This window comes from Brassica napus, chromosome C7 (assembly GCF_020379485.1).
Source record: "Brassica napus cultivar Da-Ae chromosome C7, Da-Ae, whole genome shotgun sequence".
Lineage (NCBI taxonomy): Eukaryota > Viridiplantae > Streptophyta > Magnoliopsida > Brassicales > Brassicaceae > Brassica > Brassica napus.
The window spans coordinates 50798020-50812247 of record NC_063450.1 but is presented as its reverse complement, the minus strand read 5'-3'; the positions used below and the strand labels follow the sequence as shown (position 1 = coordinate 50812247).

Below are 14228 nucleotides of genomic sequence, written 5' to 3'. Positions count from 1 at the left end.
ATCATTCAAAAAAAAAAGGATTAGAAGTCTAAGATGTCAATGTTATAGAAATAACATGTTATATAGAGAGAATTATAGCCTAACGATTTATATTAGCAAAACCAAAAGGGCAGGTCTGATCTTAGAAGCCACAACAAGATGATAGTTAAATATTTTGATATCACTAAAATAAGAACAAAGGAAAAGATTAGTTAAACTTTGCATTAGAGAAGTCCATCTCAGGATGCTGAGACATAAACTTCTTCATCATATCTTTCTTCTCCATCTCATCACTCGTCGGGAGTCCCATCTGCTTCTGCCTTTGATCAAACATCATCTTCTCAACCGTACTGCGAGTCTCCGGATCAAGATCAGACAGTTTGCTGCTCTCCGGCTCAACTTTCTGAGTGTCAATCTCAGGCTCCCCCTTCACACAGCATTTCCACCACTCCATCTGGTCTTGCTTGGTCAAGAGCACCGATATGAGCTTCTGATCCTCGATGTTCCAGAAGCAGTCGTCAGGCTTCACAGCGTTGAAGAATTCTCCGTCTATGGTTGGTTCTTGCCCCTTGAGACCAACTTTAAGACGGTTCTTCTTGATCTCACAGGTAACGGAGCGTGGTTTAGTGCCGCTAGGAACTGGAATGGTGATTGTGACCTCCTGGAGATTCTGTGTCCACGAGTATGTCTCGAAATCAAGACCATTCCCTTTGTTAGGAACTGCAACAAACAGGACAAATAAGTTAGTTTTGCAGTAAAGATCTAAACTTTATCCTCTAAAGGCCTTAAAGATCCAAACTTTATCCATCTAAGAGCAGAACCAAACAAAATCAAGATCCAATTACCATTAAGAAAGACTTACCGATGGGACCCTCTTCCTCCTTAGGCTTCTCCTCCACCTCCATGGGCTCTGTAGGCTTCAAGCTCTCCTTCTTCGGCTTCTCCACCTCCATGGGCTGACTACTCTCCTCTTTCAGCTTCTTCTCAAGGGGTTTCAAGCTCTCTTTCTGCTCCTTCTTGGCTTCCCTCAGCCTCTTCTTTGCGGCCGTAACAGCACTGGCGATCTCCTTCTCCGCCGTGTCTTTCAACAGAAAGTCGCTCTCTTTCCCAATAAAGTCGAGGACTTTCTCCAAAAACCCTAGTGGGTTTGAAGGATCAAGACTTGCATTGAACGGCAACAACGAGGGTTTCTCTTCCTGCATCTCAGAGATGATCGCCATTGGTATTTGTTAAGCTTTTAAGGATTTCTTGCTGGTGTAGATCAGAATGAGATTTACTTGATGACAATGAAGCAAATTAGCAAAGGTTGTGTATTTATAGTGGAAGCAACAAAGGCTAGAAAGGAAGGTTCCAGAAGAACCCTTCAGATTTTGTATTGGTTTTTTCCTTTAGTTCCCAAAGCTTTATATAAGTTTTCCAATATTCATATAACTTTCCTTATTCAAAGTCTTTTCTTGATTTTTTTTTTTTTTTGTCAAAGAAAATCCTTTTATATTCATTCAGTTAAATAGTATGGAAATTTGCAAATCCCTAAATGAGAATCTGTGTGCGCGCGCTTCTTCTACTATGTTTTGGCTTTTAGATTTTGGTTTTGGATTTTCAGATTTTTTTTTTATTTTAACTTTTAGTTTTGGTTTTAATTTTTAGATTTTGATTAGTTTTTTAGTTTTAGTTTTAATTTTTTTTTTCAAAAAATACTTAATACATTATTTTAAGATACAACAAAATAGCAAAAAAATATTAAGGAGTTACCATCAAAATTTATCAAAATATAGTGATTATTTTTTAAAATAAAAATACATTAACATGTTTTTAATTTGTATATTACACTAAAATATAAATCATAAAATATCTATAAACTATACAAAATTAAAAATACTAAAATTTGAAACTATTTATAAATTTTCTTAAATAAATTTTAAACTTGAATGGCTATTTTTTATTTTTCCAAATTAATATAATGTATTGCATTAATAAAACATAATATTTTATAATTTTAGTTATTTTTAATATGTCTAATAGTTATTAAAATTATTCAATAATTATTAATAGAAATTCACAACTAATTGTTTACAATTAATTAAAATTATATACATATATCTACATTTATTTTACAGAAACAAAACACAAATAAATTATTAAACATTATTGTTTATCTGATATCTTATGTACAAAAACTTTATGAGAATTTTATCTTTATGAAAATATTGTTGTGTTTTCTACAAAAAAAAGTTTCGTTTATTTCGTTAAAACTCACAAAAGTTGATTTATGGTTTTTATTGATAACTTGGTAAAAATTTGAAAACTAGTTTTTCTAAATTTTAAGGAATCTATTTTAAAATAAAAACTAAAAGCTAAAATTTGATTCTATGAAAAATGGTTTTTGGAAAACAAAACGCTTTAGATTGATTCTATGAAAAATGGTTTTTGGAAAACAAAACGCTTTATAGTTGAAACCAATCAGAGAAATGATCTGTACCGTTTCATAACGCTTTAGATTGGTTTATAGTTTATACCAACAGTTATTTTTCCCTCATCGTTCGTAGTATTGAACAAATCAAAACAACATTAATGAAGATTACAATTCTAGAGATGTCAATGTTGTGTTACAGTCTCATTTTCCATTTTTTTTAAAACGTTACCCTTTGCTGTCTGTACATTCACAATCTATCAAAAGTCAAAAGTTATTCACGTCAACTGTTAATTCATACGGTCAAACTATAGAGAGCAGCATCAAAGAAGCTTATATATAATTATATTTTTAGAGACAAGATGTAACATATATAATCAGCAATCACTTGAGTAAACTCCAACAACTTGTTATCCTGTCCTAATCATTAGTACTTAGGCTTATTCGTAAGATTCATCCTGAACCTTCGTTCTGTGCACATTCCTAGAGAATCATACTGAGACATGGACTTCTTCTTCAAATCATGCTTCTGCCTTTCATCAAACATCATCTTCTCAACTTTACTGCGAGTCACCGGGTCGAGATCATCCAGTTTACTGCTCTTCCGGTCAACTCTCTGAGTGTCAATCTCAGGCTCCCCTTTCATACAATATTTCCACCACCCATGCCAGTCTTGCTTTCTCAAGAGCACCCATATGACCTTTTCATCCTCGAGATACCAGAAGCAGTCGTTAGGCTTCACAGCACCGAAGAGTGCTCCATCTATGATTGTATTGTGCCCCCCTTGGAGACAAACTTTCAGACGGCACGTGTTGAATTCACAGGTAACATACCGTGGATTGGTGCCGCTAGGTACTGGGATGGTGATTGTGACCTCCTCGTGATCCTGTGTCCATGAGTATTTCTCAAAATCAAACCCATTCCCTTTGTTAGGAACTTCACCAAGCGTGACATTCCATTTGTTAGGAATGGCACCAAACGTGAACTCTTTCTCCTTAGGCTTCTCTACCTCAATGGGTTCCGTAGGCTTCAAGCTTTCCTTCTTCAGCTTCTCTACCTCAATGGGCACACTCTCCTCCTTCAGCTTCTTCTCAAAGGGCTTCCAGCTCTCTTTCTCCTCCTCGGCTTCCCTCAACCTCTTCTTCGCAGCCGTAACAGCACTGGCGATCTCTTTATCCGCTGTGTCTTTCAACAGAAAGTCGCTCTCTTTCCCAATAAAGCCAAGGACTTTCTCCAAAAACCCTAGTGGGTTTGAAGGGTCAAAACTTGCGTTAAACGGCAACGAGGGTTTCTCCTCCTGCATCTCAGAGATGGTCGCCATTGGTATTCGTTAAGCTTTTAAGGGTTTCTTGCTGGTGTAGATCAGAATGAAATTTACTTGATGCCAATGAAGTAAATAAAGATTGTGTATTTATAGTGGAAGTAACAAAGGCAAAAAGGAAGGTTCGAGAAAAAAACCTTCCATATTTGTATTTGGTCCTTTCCGTAATCCCCAAGTTTTTTTTAAGATTTCCAATATTCATATAACTTTCATTATTCGAAGTATTTTCCTTTTTTGTCAAAGATATTTTACTATTTATCATTCAAAATCATATGGAAATCTCCCTAAAATTAGATTATATACCATTTACAAAGATGTGTCCATACAAAAAAAAAAAGATAATACAATTTACAACATTTTAATTGATTTTAAAAAGCTTGAGATTTGTTTGTATCAGAATTTTATTTTTATTTACAATAAAACCTTAAATATTTGATGGAATCATCTGGACAGAATAAAGCAGATTTGATGAGACCTGGGCAAAATAACCGGAACCGAAGAACCGAACCGGAACCGAACCGAAATACCCGAAACCAGAACCGGACCAATACCCTCAAATACCCGAACAATTCCTATATTTTTATATCCGAAATAACCGAACCGAACCGGAACCGAACGGGTACCCGAATGTATAAAAATATTAATTATATATACATATAACATCACTAAATATATATTTTTTAATTTAAAATTCTATTAAAAGTATCTGAAAATAGTTGAGGATAACTAAATTATTATAAAATATCCAAACTACCCGAAAGTATCTGAAACTATCCGGATAGTTTTATCCGAAATATCCAAAGTAATCCGAAATATCCAATTTTTTTATCTAAATCATACTAACTATTTGATATTTTACCCTAAATAACCGATATTTTATCCAAACTACCCGAACTATCCGAACCCGAACCGGATCCAAATGAGAACCAAACTTTTTCTGGATATTTTCCGGTTCCTACGTTTACTATCCGAACCGAACCGAACCCGAAACTATCCGAACCGAACCGAACCGATACCCGAAATGCCTAGGCCTAGATGAAATCTCGTTGACAGAACAATAAGATTTGTTGAAATCTTACATGATATACGATCTCTCAAAGTTATATGAATTGATTACATCATATTTAGCTTTTGCTTATTTGACAATTCTGAAATTCTGTAGCTTTAATTTAATTTTCTCAAACGCTGTTAAGAACATCGTTAAACTTGATTTTTTATTAGATTTATAAAGATGTTAATTATATTTTCTCAATCTATATGTACTTGCAACCTTAAGATTTGAGCATCTGAACTCTGTCAGAAGGCTTGCCATCAACCGAGACTATACTTGTGATAAAGATCAAACACATTCATTCAAGATAGAGACGATGAATGATCAGGAAGACATGTTTGGCATGCAAACCCCAGAATCTGGACTGTGTTGTTCTTTCCAGACTTTACCAGTGACTCTAAGTTTAAGCTCTTTCCTATCACCGCCGGAGAAGAAGAGAGCCATGTTTCTTTGGATGATGAGACCGTCGTTGCTGTCTCTTACTTTCCTATGACTATCTCTGATGCTTCTCGGGGTCCCTTCCCATGTTAGCTTCCTCCCACTGCCTCCAACTTCTAAGCTGTAGCTGTACCTCCTAGCTTCTTCCTCGTCTCCCATGAATCTCAGGAACGCCATGTATACAGGACCCACCCCTAGCTGGAACGCCTCAAAATGGAGACAGAAGTATTGCCCAAAGCAATGAAACACCTGAAACCCAGAAAAAGGTTCTGTCATAAAGTATTGCCCAAAACATTGAAGAGAATCATGTTTTAAGGATGCTCACAGTTAACATCCACGTGGCGTTCTCTACTTCACGCGGATTGGATTTAACGTAACGGTTGTTAAAAGTGGAGCCCGCGTGCATGTCAAATTTATGATCATCCCTGAGATGAGCCACGAGGAAAGGGATGCCTCCAAGGACACCACACTCGGAGCCAGCGTAAGGACAACCGTAAGGTCTGAAGTTACAAAGAGACTCGTGTTTAAGTTTGCTGTAGTAAGGAAAAATCTCAGGGCATCCGAGGTTGAAATACTTGCAAGGTAGCTCAAGGGACTCGGCTACTTTCTCGAGAGCTAAACGTCGTATATCTCCAAGCTCTTGTCTACACGTGGGACAACGGTTGTGCACTCTCACTTTACAGGTCGAACATAACGTGTGTCCATTTTGACACTACAACAAACAAAAAAAAAAAAAAAGAGAGAGACTTAAAAAAAAAAAGATTATTCAAGCAAAAGCATTGTCCGAACAAGAACACAAAAGATTGTGAATTAAAGTTCCACATTACCTGATGGATAGGATAGGAGGATACATGGAAAATGTACAGACAGGGCACTCTAGAAGCTCGTAGACGCTAGTTGCCGCCGGACCGACTATATTGGTAACGACGGCGTGAGTCTTGGTGGTGGAAGAGAAGTGGTGAGTTCCGTCTCCATTACCAAAAATCAATTTCCAAAAATCGAAAAAAACAAAAAAGTCCCTAAATTTCAAAACAATTAAGTCAAAAAACCATTCATTTTCTCAAAAAAGTCCCTAAATTTCAAAACAGTTGCTTGCTTGCTTCTTAACACTTTTAGGAATCTGTGAAAAATGGATTTGATTATATAAAACTTCGAGAAAGGAGAGACAAGGGTTATTGACAGAAGGAAACCGAATCGGCCTTGACTCTGTCTCTCCTCTCTCGTCAACGTTTTCTGGGAAAGCTGCTGGTGCTTTTCTTCTTTGAGAGAGAGAAGAAGAAGAGAAATCAAATATGAGCCGTCCAGATGCTGAGGCTCCTTTTGAATCCGACGGTTCTCTCTCCAACCCAACTAATTGGATTCAAACCCAATGCGAGCGTAACTGATGTCCGGTAATGTTCTTTAAACGTCGTCGTCGTTGTAGCGTATTTTTACGGCAAGCGAGATAATACTAGATATTTATGTCTATATTGATTGCTATAACAAATGGTTCTATGGTCTAGCGGTTAGGACATTGGACTCTGAATCCAGTAACCCGAGTTCAATTCTCGGTAGAACCTTCTTTTTTCTTATTTTTTCATACAAATCAAATGGTATGATATTCATAAAATTCGAATACAGCCACCATTTATTATTTTTTTTGTTTCCTACCCTTGGAAACAACTCCTGCACTCACAACAAAGATTTGGCATCTCTATATAAAACACACACACACAAGTTTAACAAGAGCTCACAAAGCAAAGCAAAAGAGAAAAGTAACAAAACGTTGGATCCTTCTCAGAGACGAAAGTTCTATGTTCAGTATGGTGATGAGTATCCAAAGCCACCAGCCTTTCTCCCCATAAGTGAAAGCATCATCTCCCCCGCCGGAGTTTCAGACCATCCGTACTTCTCAGTCAGCTGATTCACAACGTTACCAACCACGTACGTAATCCCCGACACAGACACAGCAGTCGCAGCGTAGTACAAAACGCTCTTAAAGTAGCTGCTTCTCGGGTTCTTCACGTGAGCTTTCGCTAGAGCGAGCAAGGCGATACATATCAGAGATGCACCGAAAACTGATGCCACTTTGTAGTCTTTGTTGTGTGCTTTGCTGAATGAGAAGTAGTAGACGACAGGTGGGAGTAGTCCGGTGATTATAAAGGATAAGATTGCGACTGTTGCGTGAAGCATGAAGTTTTCTCTTCGTCCCAAGAGTCGCTTGTACCGACTTTCTTTTGGACCATTGGTCTGGCTTTCAGCTGTTGTTTCTCTAATGGGTACTTCCTCCTTTCTGATTTCGTGGAGCTACCAAAAAAATTTCTCAGTAAGTTTATTGAGATTGTGGGTTTAAGCATAACTCAGACCCGGTTTAGAGCATAGGCAAAGGAACCGATCGCTTAAGATCCAGACTCGGTCTTGAGCATCATGCATGATTTTATGCAACAATTTTAGTCCTACTTAGGAAAAAAATTATATGAAAAATACAAGCTCTTATTCGAGCTTATGACATTATGAAAATTTAAAAAATGTCAGACCAGTAAAGATTAGGAAACATTAAGTGATTGCTTACATTATGAATAATGAGAACAAGCCCCCCAAATAAGTTCGCAAGCCCTAATACCAAAATGTTCACTGCAGCCACAACGGTTGATACGAGTGAGAGGATTTTCTAGTAATGAACTTTGTGCGTTGAGTTTCACAATCACAATGAAACTGGTATGCTAAGGGGTGAGGGTGTACTTACATGTTGAAGCACCTGAACCAGCGGCAGATGAGATAACACCGAGGCTTGTGATTGCTTCTGCTAAACCTCCATATACGATGCTTTTCAATATCTCCACTTTACGTCCTTCAACAACTGGTGTGATCAGTAAAGGCTCCGCTAGAGTCACTGGGTTTGATACGGGGAGAGATGCTCGCATCGGGGTGAGACGTCCTTTTTTCTTTGGTGGTTTTTTCCTGTCATCATTGGCCATTTTTTGCTGTGTTGATACGGGGAGAGATGATCGCATCGGGGTGAGACGACGTCCTTTGTTTCGTGAATCATGTGAGTTTGTAACTTCCATCATTTCATGAAAAGAATGGTGGATTTTTTTGCAAGTCAAAGGAGAGATGCAAACGCTAAATAAGAGAAGAAAAAAAAGATTGGCTATCACGTTTTGTTTTCATTAAATTGACTTCTCAAACAATTCAACTACAAAGACATGAACATGCATGGGTTCCACTTTCTGAGTGTGACCTAGTCATACTTTTGTACCTTGAATCAAAGGGGTCTCTAATCCATTTGCACCACAGTGTCTTCTAAGAACCAAGGGTAAACTTGTAGAAAGATATTTCTAATTACGTATCTCCATTTAGAGAGACATTTAATTAGAACGTGAATTTGAGAATCCATCAATATTTATATTGTTAAAGTTCAAAAGAAAATATTTAAATTGTTATTGTTTTTTACTTCTTTTTGAAAACCCCTCCCTTGTACTATGAAAACTTTCTAATAGAACATCAAAACTACTAGACATCACTTCTTCAAAATTTTGGACTTATAAATACTTATATTTTTATATAGATAGTCAACAATATTTATTAATATCAGTTTTATTATGATAACTAGGATTGTTAATCATAATTAATTTTCATACCATGCCGAATAATTTTTTCATTCAAATCAAATGTATTGATATCATAAAAATCTTGGAAGATACAAAAACAAATTCGAATACAGTCACCATTTATTATTTTGTGTTTCCTACACTTGGAAACAACTTCACACACTCACAAGAAAGATTTGGCATAAGGAAAAAGCACACACACAAGTTTAAAGAGAACTCTCATAAAGCAAGTGAAAGAAAAAAAGTAGCACCACGTTGGATCTTTCTCAGAGACAAGCTTTTGTCATCAGTATGATGATGAGTATCCAAAGCCGCCAGCCTTTCTTCCCATAAGTGAAAGCATCATCTCCCCAGCCGGAGTTTCAGATCCGTCAGACCATCCGTACTTCTCAAGCAACTGATTCACTACGTTACCAACCACGTAGGTAATCCCCGACACCGACACAGCATTCGCCGCGTAGTACAGAACGCTCTTCAGATAGCCGCTTCCCGGGCTCCTCACGTGAGCTTTGGCTAGAGCGAGGAAGGAGATACATATCAGAGATGCCCCGAAAACTGATGCCACTTTGTAGTCTTTGTTGTGCGTTTCTCTGAATGAGAAGTAGTAAACCACAGGAGGGAGTAGTCCGGTGATTATGAAGGATAAGATTGCGACTGTTGCGTGAAGCATGAAATTTTCTCTTCGTCCTAGGAGTCGCTTGTACTGACTTTCTTCTTCACCGTTAGTCTGGCTAACCTGTGTTGTTTCTCTGATGGGTTCCTCCTTTTTGAGTTCTTGGAGCTGCAAAAGAAGTTTCTTGAGATTGTGGGTTTCATGCATAACTCAAGCCGGTCGAGAGCATAGACAAAGGAACTTTAGAACATCACGGTTTTATGCGACAATTTTGTTGTATGTAGGGGGAAAAGTTATATGAAGAATAAGAGCACAAACTTTAATTCGAGGCCTGGGAGGACAAGATTTAAAATGTGAAAAAATTTAAAATGTCAGACCAACAAGGATTAGGAAAGATCAAGCGTTTACTCACATTATGAATAATGAGAATAAGGCCGCTAAACAAGTTTGCAAGCCCCAGTACCAAAATGTTCACTGCAACCACAACGGTACATACGAGTATTAGTGTGTGTTGTGTTTCACAGTGGAAGTGGAGTGCTATAAGGCTGAGGGGGTACTTACATGTTGAAGCACCAGAACCAGCGGCAGATGAGATAACACCGAGGCTTGTGATTGCTTCGGTTAAACCTCCATATACGATACTTTTCAGGATCTCCGGTTTACGTCGTTCTTGGGGAAGTAACCGCTCCCCTAGAGTATCTTCATCGATAGGATTATCTGAGAGTGGTGGAATATAAATTTCATGACGTGGTTCTGTGTCAACTACACCTAACCAGAAGCGTAAAGTTAGCAAGGTATGAATGAGGATGACAGCAAGGTAGTTAACAACTTAAACTTAAAAGAAAAGACGAGAGAAGGGGTGAGACGTCCTTCGCCTGTCGAGATGTTCTTGTGTTTAAGAAGCAACTTTAATGAAAACAAAAATCTTCAGAGGCTTTTGAAGGGACCAAAAAAATACCTTGGTGAACATCTGGTTCTTTTTCCTTATTAAATCCAAACACTCCACGGAGACAGTTGAAATCGACTGGAGCTTCCTGTGGAGGCTTTGCCTGAATGCTAAGTCCCCCCTCGACACCTTAAAGCAAAACGGTTCTTTATATATAGAAATGGATCGGATCTAATATTTCAGTGTTCAGAATAACAAAGTAATTGTTCGAATCTAAGATACCTGTGTGTTCAAATATGCTGAAGCAGGACAAGCACTTGTAGAAAAAGGATTGATTCGGTTCAGTTATAGCTTTATCACCATCACCCCGAGATGGCGGATTGACTTCCAAACGAGGACTATCATCAGTCCCTCTAGGCCTCTCCGGCACATTAGGGTTGTTCTGCCTATTTTTCTTGTGGGCAAACTTTTTCTTGAGGACAACCCTTTTCTTGAGGACAACCACTTTGGTGATGCAAGTCTTGCATTTTGGACATAATAGATCAGGTGTCTTGTGGTTCTCCAGCAGTTCCTTCGCCTTGTAATCTTTAACATCTTCGATGTCCACTTCCTCCTCCTCTATCACCTCCACCTCTTCAGCGATATCACCGTCTTGTACTTCATCGATCTCACGTGATCCTTTCTTGTCCTCAGAAGATGAACCCTTTTCAAACTCTGTCACTTTTTTCTTCCCATTCAAGTGGTCAACAGTTTGGGACTCATGATCATCAGATTCCGCATCAGATGACTCAGAACCTAACATAAGAAGATCAAACAAGAATTAATTAACCAGAATCTCAGTTATACATGATGTCATCTTCAACCAAGCAGCACATTGTCAACTAATCACCACAAGTCAACCAATATTAACATGAGAGGAAAGAGCTAATCTCTAAAAATAAAAAGTTGTTGGTCAAAGAAGTCCTATAACACAGGACTGACCTTTGGTCAAAAAACATAACAAAGATTCCTCTCTGTAGGTCCAATCACAGTGTCGACATTTCCAAATTCCTTCATTCACAAGCAACAAATCATGACCAGGACTTCTCATCACGACCAGCAGTAACGTATCATTAAATCTTTCCTAAACAAGTAACTATCCAAAGGCTGATTATAGCCTACTAGGTTTGAATCATGTCCCCATGCAAAATAAGGGAACGGAACCAAAGAGGACAGCTCAAAACATGAAATATAATAGAAGGCTTTAGTTACCACCAACCTTGGTCTACGTCCAAGTAGACGTTGCCATTGTTCAGGTCGTCGTGCTCACCGTGAAATCCGGTTTCTTTCTCCTCCGACTCATGGACCTCCAGACTCTCTATTGTGACACGCTCTCCATCACCAGAAAAGCTAGAAGATGAGCTTGTGTTGGTAGTGGTGATAGTACTGCTATCTGCACTATCGGGTCTCTTTTCATGAGCCAACGACGACGTTTTTCTCTCCAACCCGACAACCTGGTCGTCCTCTTCTTCCATTGCTACATCCTGGTGGTGCTTCTCTGTCCCGGTGGTAAGCTCCATGACTTCGGCGAATGCCATCAAAAGAGGACAAGGTGGAAGGCAGAAAGGGCCAAAAGAAAAGAAAAAGGAGAACAAAAGAGAGACTGAGATCTAGAGAAGTCGCTGTCTCTTCTTCAGTTCAAAATGTACTTGATAAGATGATGTGTCTTCTGCTTATATAGCATCATATCGAATTATTGATTATACCATGATGATGAAGTGTTTTGACTTTGCCGCCTATCAGCACGTTTCTACATGATAATATTTTAAACAATAAAACAACCAAAACTATGGAACTTTACTTAACTAACAAAAAACTGCTGTTTAAATAATATATATACAAATACTTTGTGGAATTTTACAAAAATAAACAAAATTAGCAAAACAGTAGCCTTATTTTACATATTTATTACTGAATTTCGATTGTAATTAAATTTAAGTTTTGAATGTTTTTAAGTATGCTCATAAATATCAGTTGCAATTTTCATTGAAGTTAACGGAATTATAAACTATTGACACTGTCATTGTAGTACTTAGAGCACATTTATCGCTGTATATAAACAAAGGTTTTAAGGCATGGGTTCCGTATAATTTTTAAAAAACGTATGCAGAAGTAACGAAATAGGAGACGTTTTTGGTGTGTCTTTAGTGCTGTTTGCGGACCCCACTGACATATGGCGGTCCGCAATTGGTTCCTTCTTTTAAAAAATAATAATAATAAATAATAATAAGAAATCCAATGCGATAATGGTGCTCTTAGTTATTTACACCATAGCTTAATCCTCCGAACAATAAGTTAGTTGAGCTGACAGAAATAAAAATTAGTTGAAGATTTTGTCACCTTCTTTTAAGGGATTTAGATCATTATTAGTGGGTATTCCAATTTGTCTTTTTAAATATGAACGCAGCCAATTATATTAATTTTTAGAATTTTAAACTGTAAATACATGATTATATTAATATTTTTTCTTAAAGATATTTATTTTATTTTTTTAGAAATTTATACGAAGACATATAGATAAGAAAACTTAGTGCAGACTTTTTCATATTTAAATATTTACTAATAAATTATTAGTTTATTTACATTTATATACAATATAGAAATATTAATTTATAATAAAAGGATAAATATTAATATAGTTTTATGTTAAAAGCTAAATAATTATCACATTGGTCACATCACATGGATGACAGAAGAACATCGTCACCGAGATGACGAAAGAGATGGAGAGACCGGACTCATTTCACGTTGAAGTCCCAACTCAATTGAATCTTTTTTTATTTTCGATTAGACGAGGAGACTTTTTATTTTGCCGGCAACAGACTCCTATCTAGATCAAACACAGCTCATAATAACACGAAATAAACAATCAAACATGGAAAAATATGACAAATACTAACAGAACATACGATACAATATTTGCTTGTTTACAGCCTAGTACTTGTTTTCGTTATAATAATAAGAAAGTCGCATCTTACAATAAAATACTCCGTGTAAACATTCCGAAATAATTACACGTTTGCTGACGTATTACAATCATCACATCCGTATTTATTTAGCATATTGTCCAATCTGTATCGACGAAAGTTAGATCCAATTTTCCTTATATTACTAAAATAATTTATGAGAATAAGCTAAAAAGGTATTCTTATTGTCTTTCTACTTTTCTGAAATCATTAAACGACTCAAATATAAACTTCTACTAAGCTATTGGGTTAACAATTTAAATCCGTTTGCATACAAGTTTGTTTCCGTAGTCGTCTCGTGACTTTTAGCGTTAATCGTAATATTTCTCCAGGTTGTAGTTGTGATCAATCACCATCACCATTAGTATATTTTGCATATTTGTAAGTTAGTTATAACAAAAAGTGACGTCAAACAAAAAAATGTTATCACAATAGTTGGAGACAAGATATTTGACCAAATCGCCTGGTTCTTTAAATATTAACTTCTCGTATACAATACCGCCTGGAAAATAATTACCCTGCAACACGCTATGAACGTGGTTGACAGCACAAGCATGTTCAAATTCAAACTAACTAGAGAAGTAGATTTGATTAACGTTGCGTAGTTTATATAATGACTTCGATTGGTGACATGTAATATTAGAATTGAGTTATGATAAAAGTCAGAAAAATATCCTCGGATTGCACTAAAAAATTTTTTGTCACAAATATAGACTCTAAAAATCAAAATGACCAAAATGTTTTATTAAAGAGGTAAATATACATTTATACCTTTATGGCTAACTAATTCAAACTTTAGAGTTTAGAGTTAAGGGATGAGGATTTGAGATTGAGGTTTAAAATTTTATAAAATAAAAAATAAATATTAAAAATTTGAAAATAAAAATTTTAAAAATAGTTTCAAAAAGTATTTTCGAATTACAAAAAAAAAAATT

The 14228-nt window shown here is 36.7% G+C and overlaps 4 protein-coding genes, 1 long non-coding RNA gene and 1 other non-coding gene across 6 annotated transcripts; 1 reads left to right on the top strand and 5 right to left on the bottom strand.

The window, feature by feature from the left end:
* Positions 1-75: 75 nt before the first annotated feature.
* Positions 76-1376, bottom strand: LOC106407721 (protein BOBBER 2). The gene is made up of 2 exons (XM_013848595.3): positions 842-1376; positions 76-699 (listed from the first exon to the last, which is right to left on the bottom strand). The coding sequence occupies exons 1-2, from the start codon at positions 1197-1199 to the stop codon at positions 188-190; spliced, it is 870 nt and encodes a 289-aa protein (XP_013704049.2). The 5' UTR covers positions 1200-1376; the 3' UTR covers positions 76-187.
* A 617-nt stretch (positions 1377-1993) lies between these two features.
* Positions 1994-3761, bottom strand: LOC106408470 (protein BOBBER 2). The gene has a single exon (XM_013849242.3). It carries the CDS (start codon positions 3708-3710, stop codon positions 2817-2819), a length of 894 nt encoding a protein of 297 aa, XP_013704696.2. The 5' UTR covers positions 3711-3761; the 3' UTR covers positions 1994-2816.
* A 1007-nt stretch (positions 3762-4768) lies between these two features.
* On the bottom strand, positions 4769-6255 carry LOC106409723 (E3 ubiquitin-protein ligase SINAT4). The gene is made up of 4 exons (XM_048764349.1): positions 6249-6255; positions 6068-6168; positions 5525-5911; positions 4769-5448 (listed from the first exon to the last, which is right to left on the bottom strand). The coding sequence occupies exons 1-4, from the start codon at positions 6253-6255 to the stop codon at positions 5086-5088; spliced, it is 858 nt and encodes a 285-aa protein (XP_048620306.1). The 3' UTR covers positions 4769-5085.
* Positions 6256-6599: 344 nt separating this feature from the next.
* LOC125590119 lies at positions 6600-8853 on the bottom strand. The gene is made up of 2 exons (XR_007326318.1): positions 7925-8853; positions 6600-7812 (listed from the first exon to the last, which is right to left on the bottom strand). It is a non-coding gene; the product is annotated as an uncharacterized LOC125590119 (long non-coding RNA).
* On the top strand, positions 6687-6758 carry TRNAQ-CUG. The gene has a single exon. It is a non-coding gene; the product is annotated as a tRNA-Gln (tRNA).
* Positions 8854-9149: 296 nt separating the features above from the next.
* LOC125590118 (membrane protein of ER body-like protein) lies at positions 9150-13439 on the bottom strand. Its single transcript, XM_048763171.1, has 4 exons — positions 11547-13439; positions 9964-11083; positions 9815-9876; positions 9150-9570 (listed from the first exon to the last, which is right to left on the bottom strand). Exons 1-2 carry the CDS (start codon positions 11863-11865, stop codon positions 10497-10499), a joined length of 906 nt encoding a protein of 301 aa, XP_048619128.1. The 5' UTR covers positions 11866-13439; the 3' UTR covers positions 9150-9570; positions 9815-9876; positions 9964-10496.
* Positions 13440-14228: the final 789 nt, after the last annotated feature.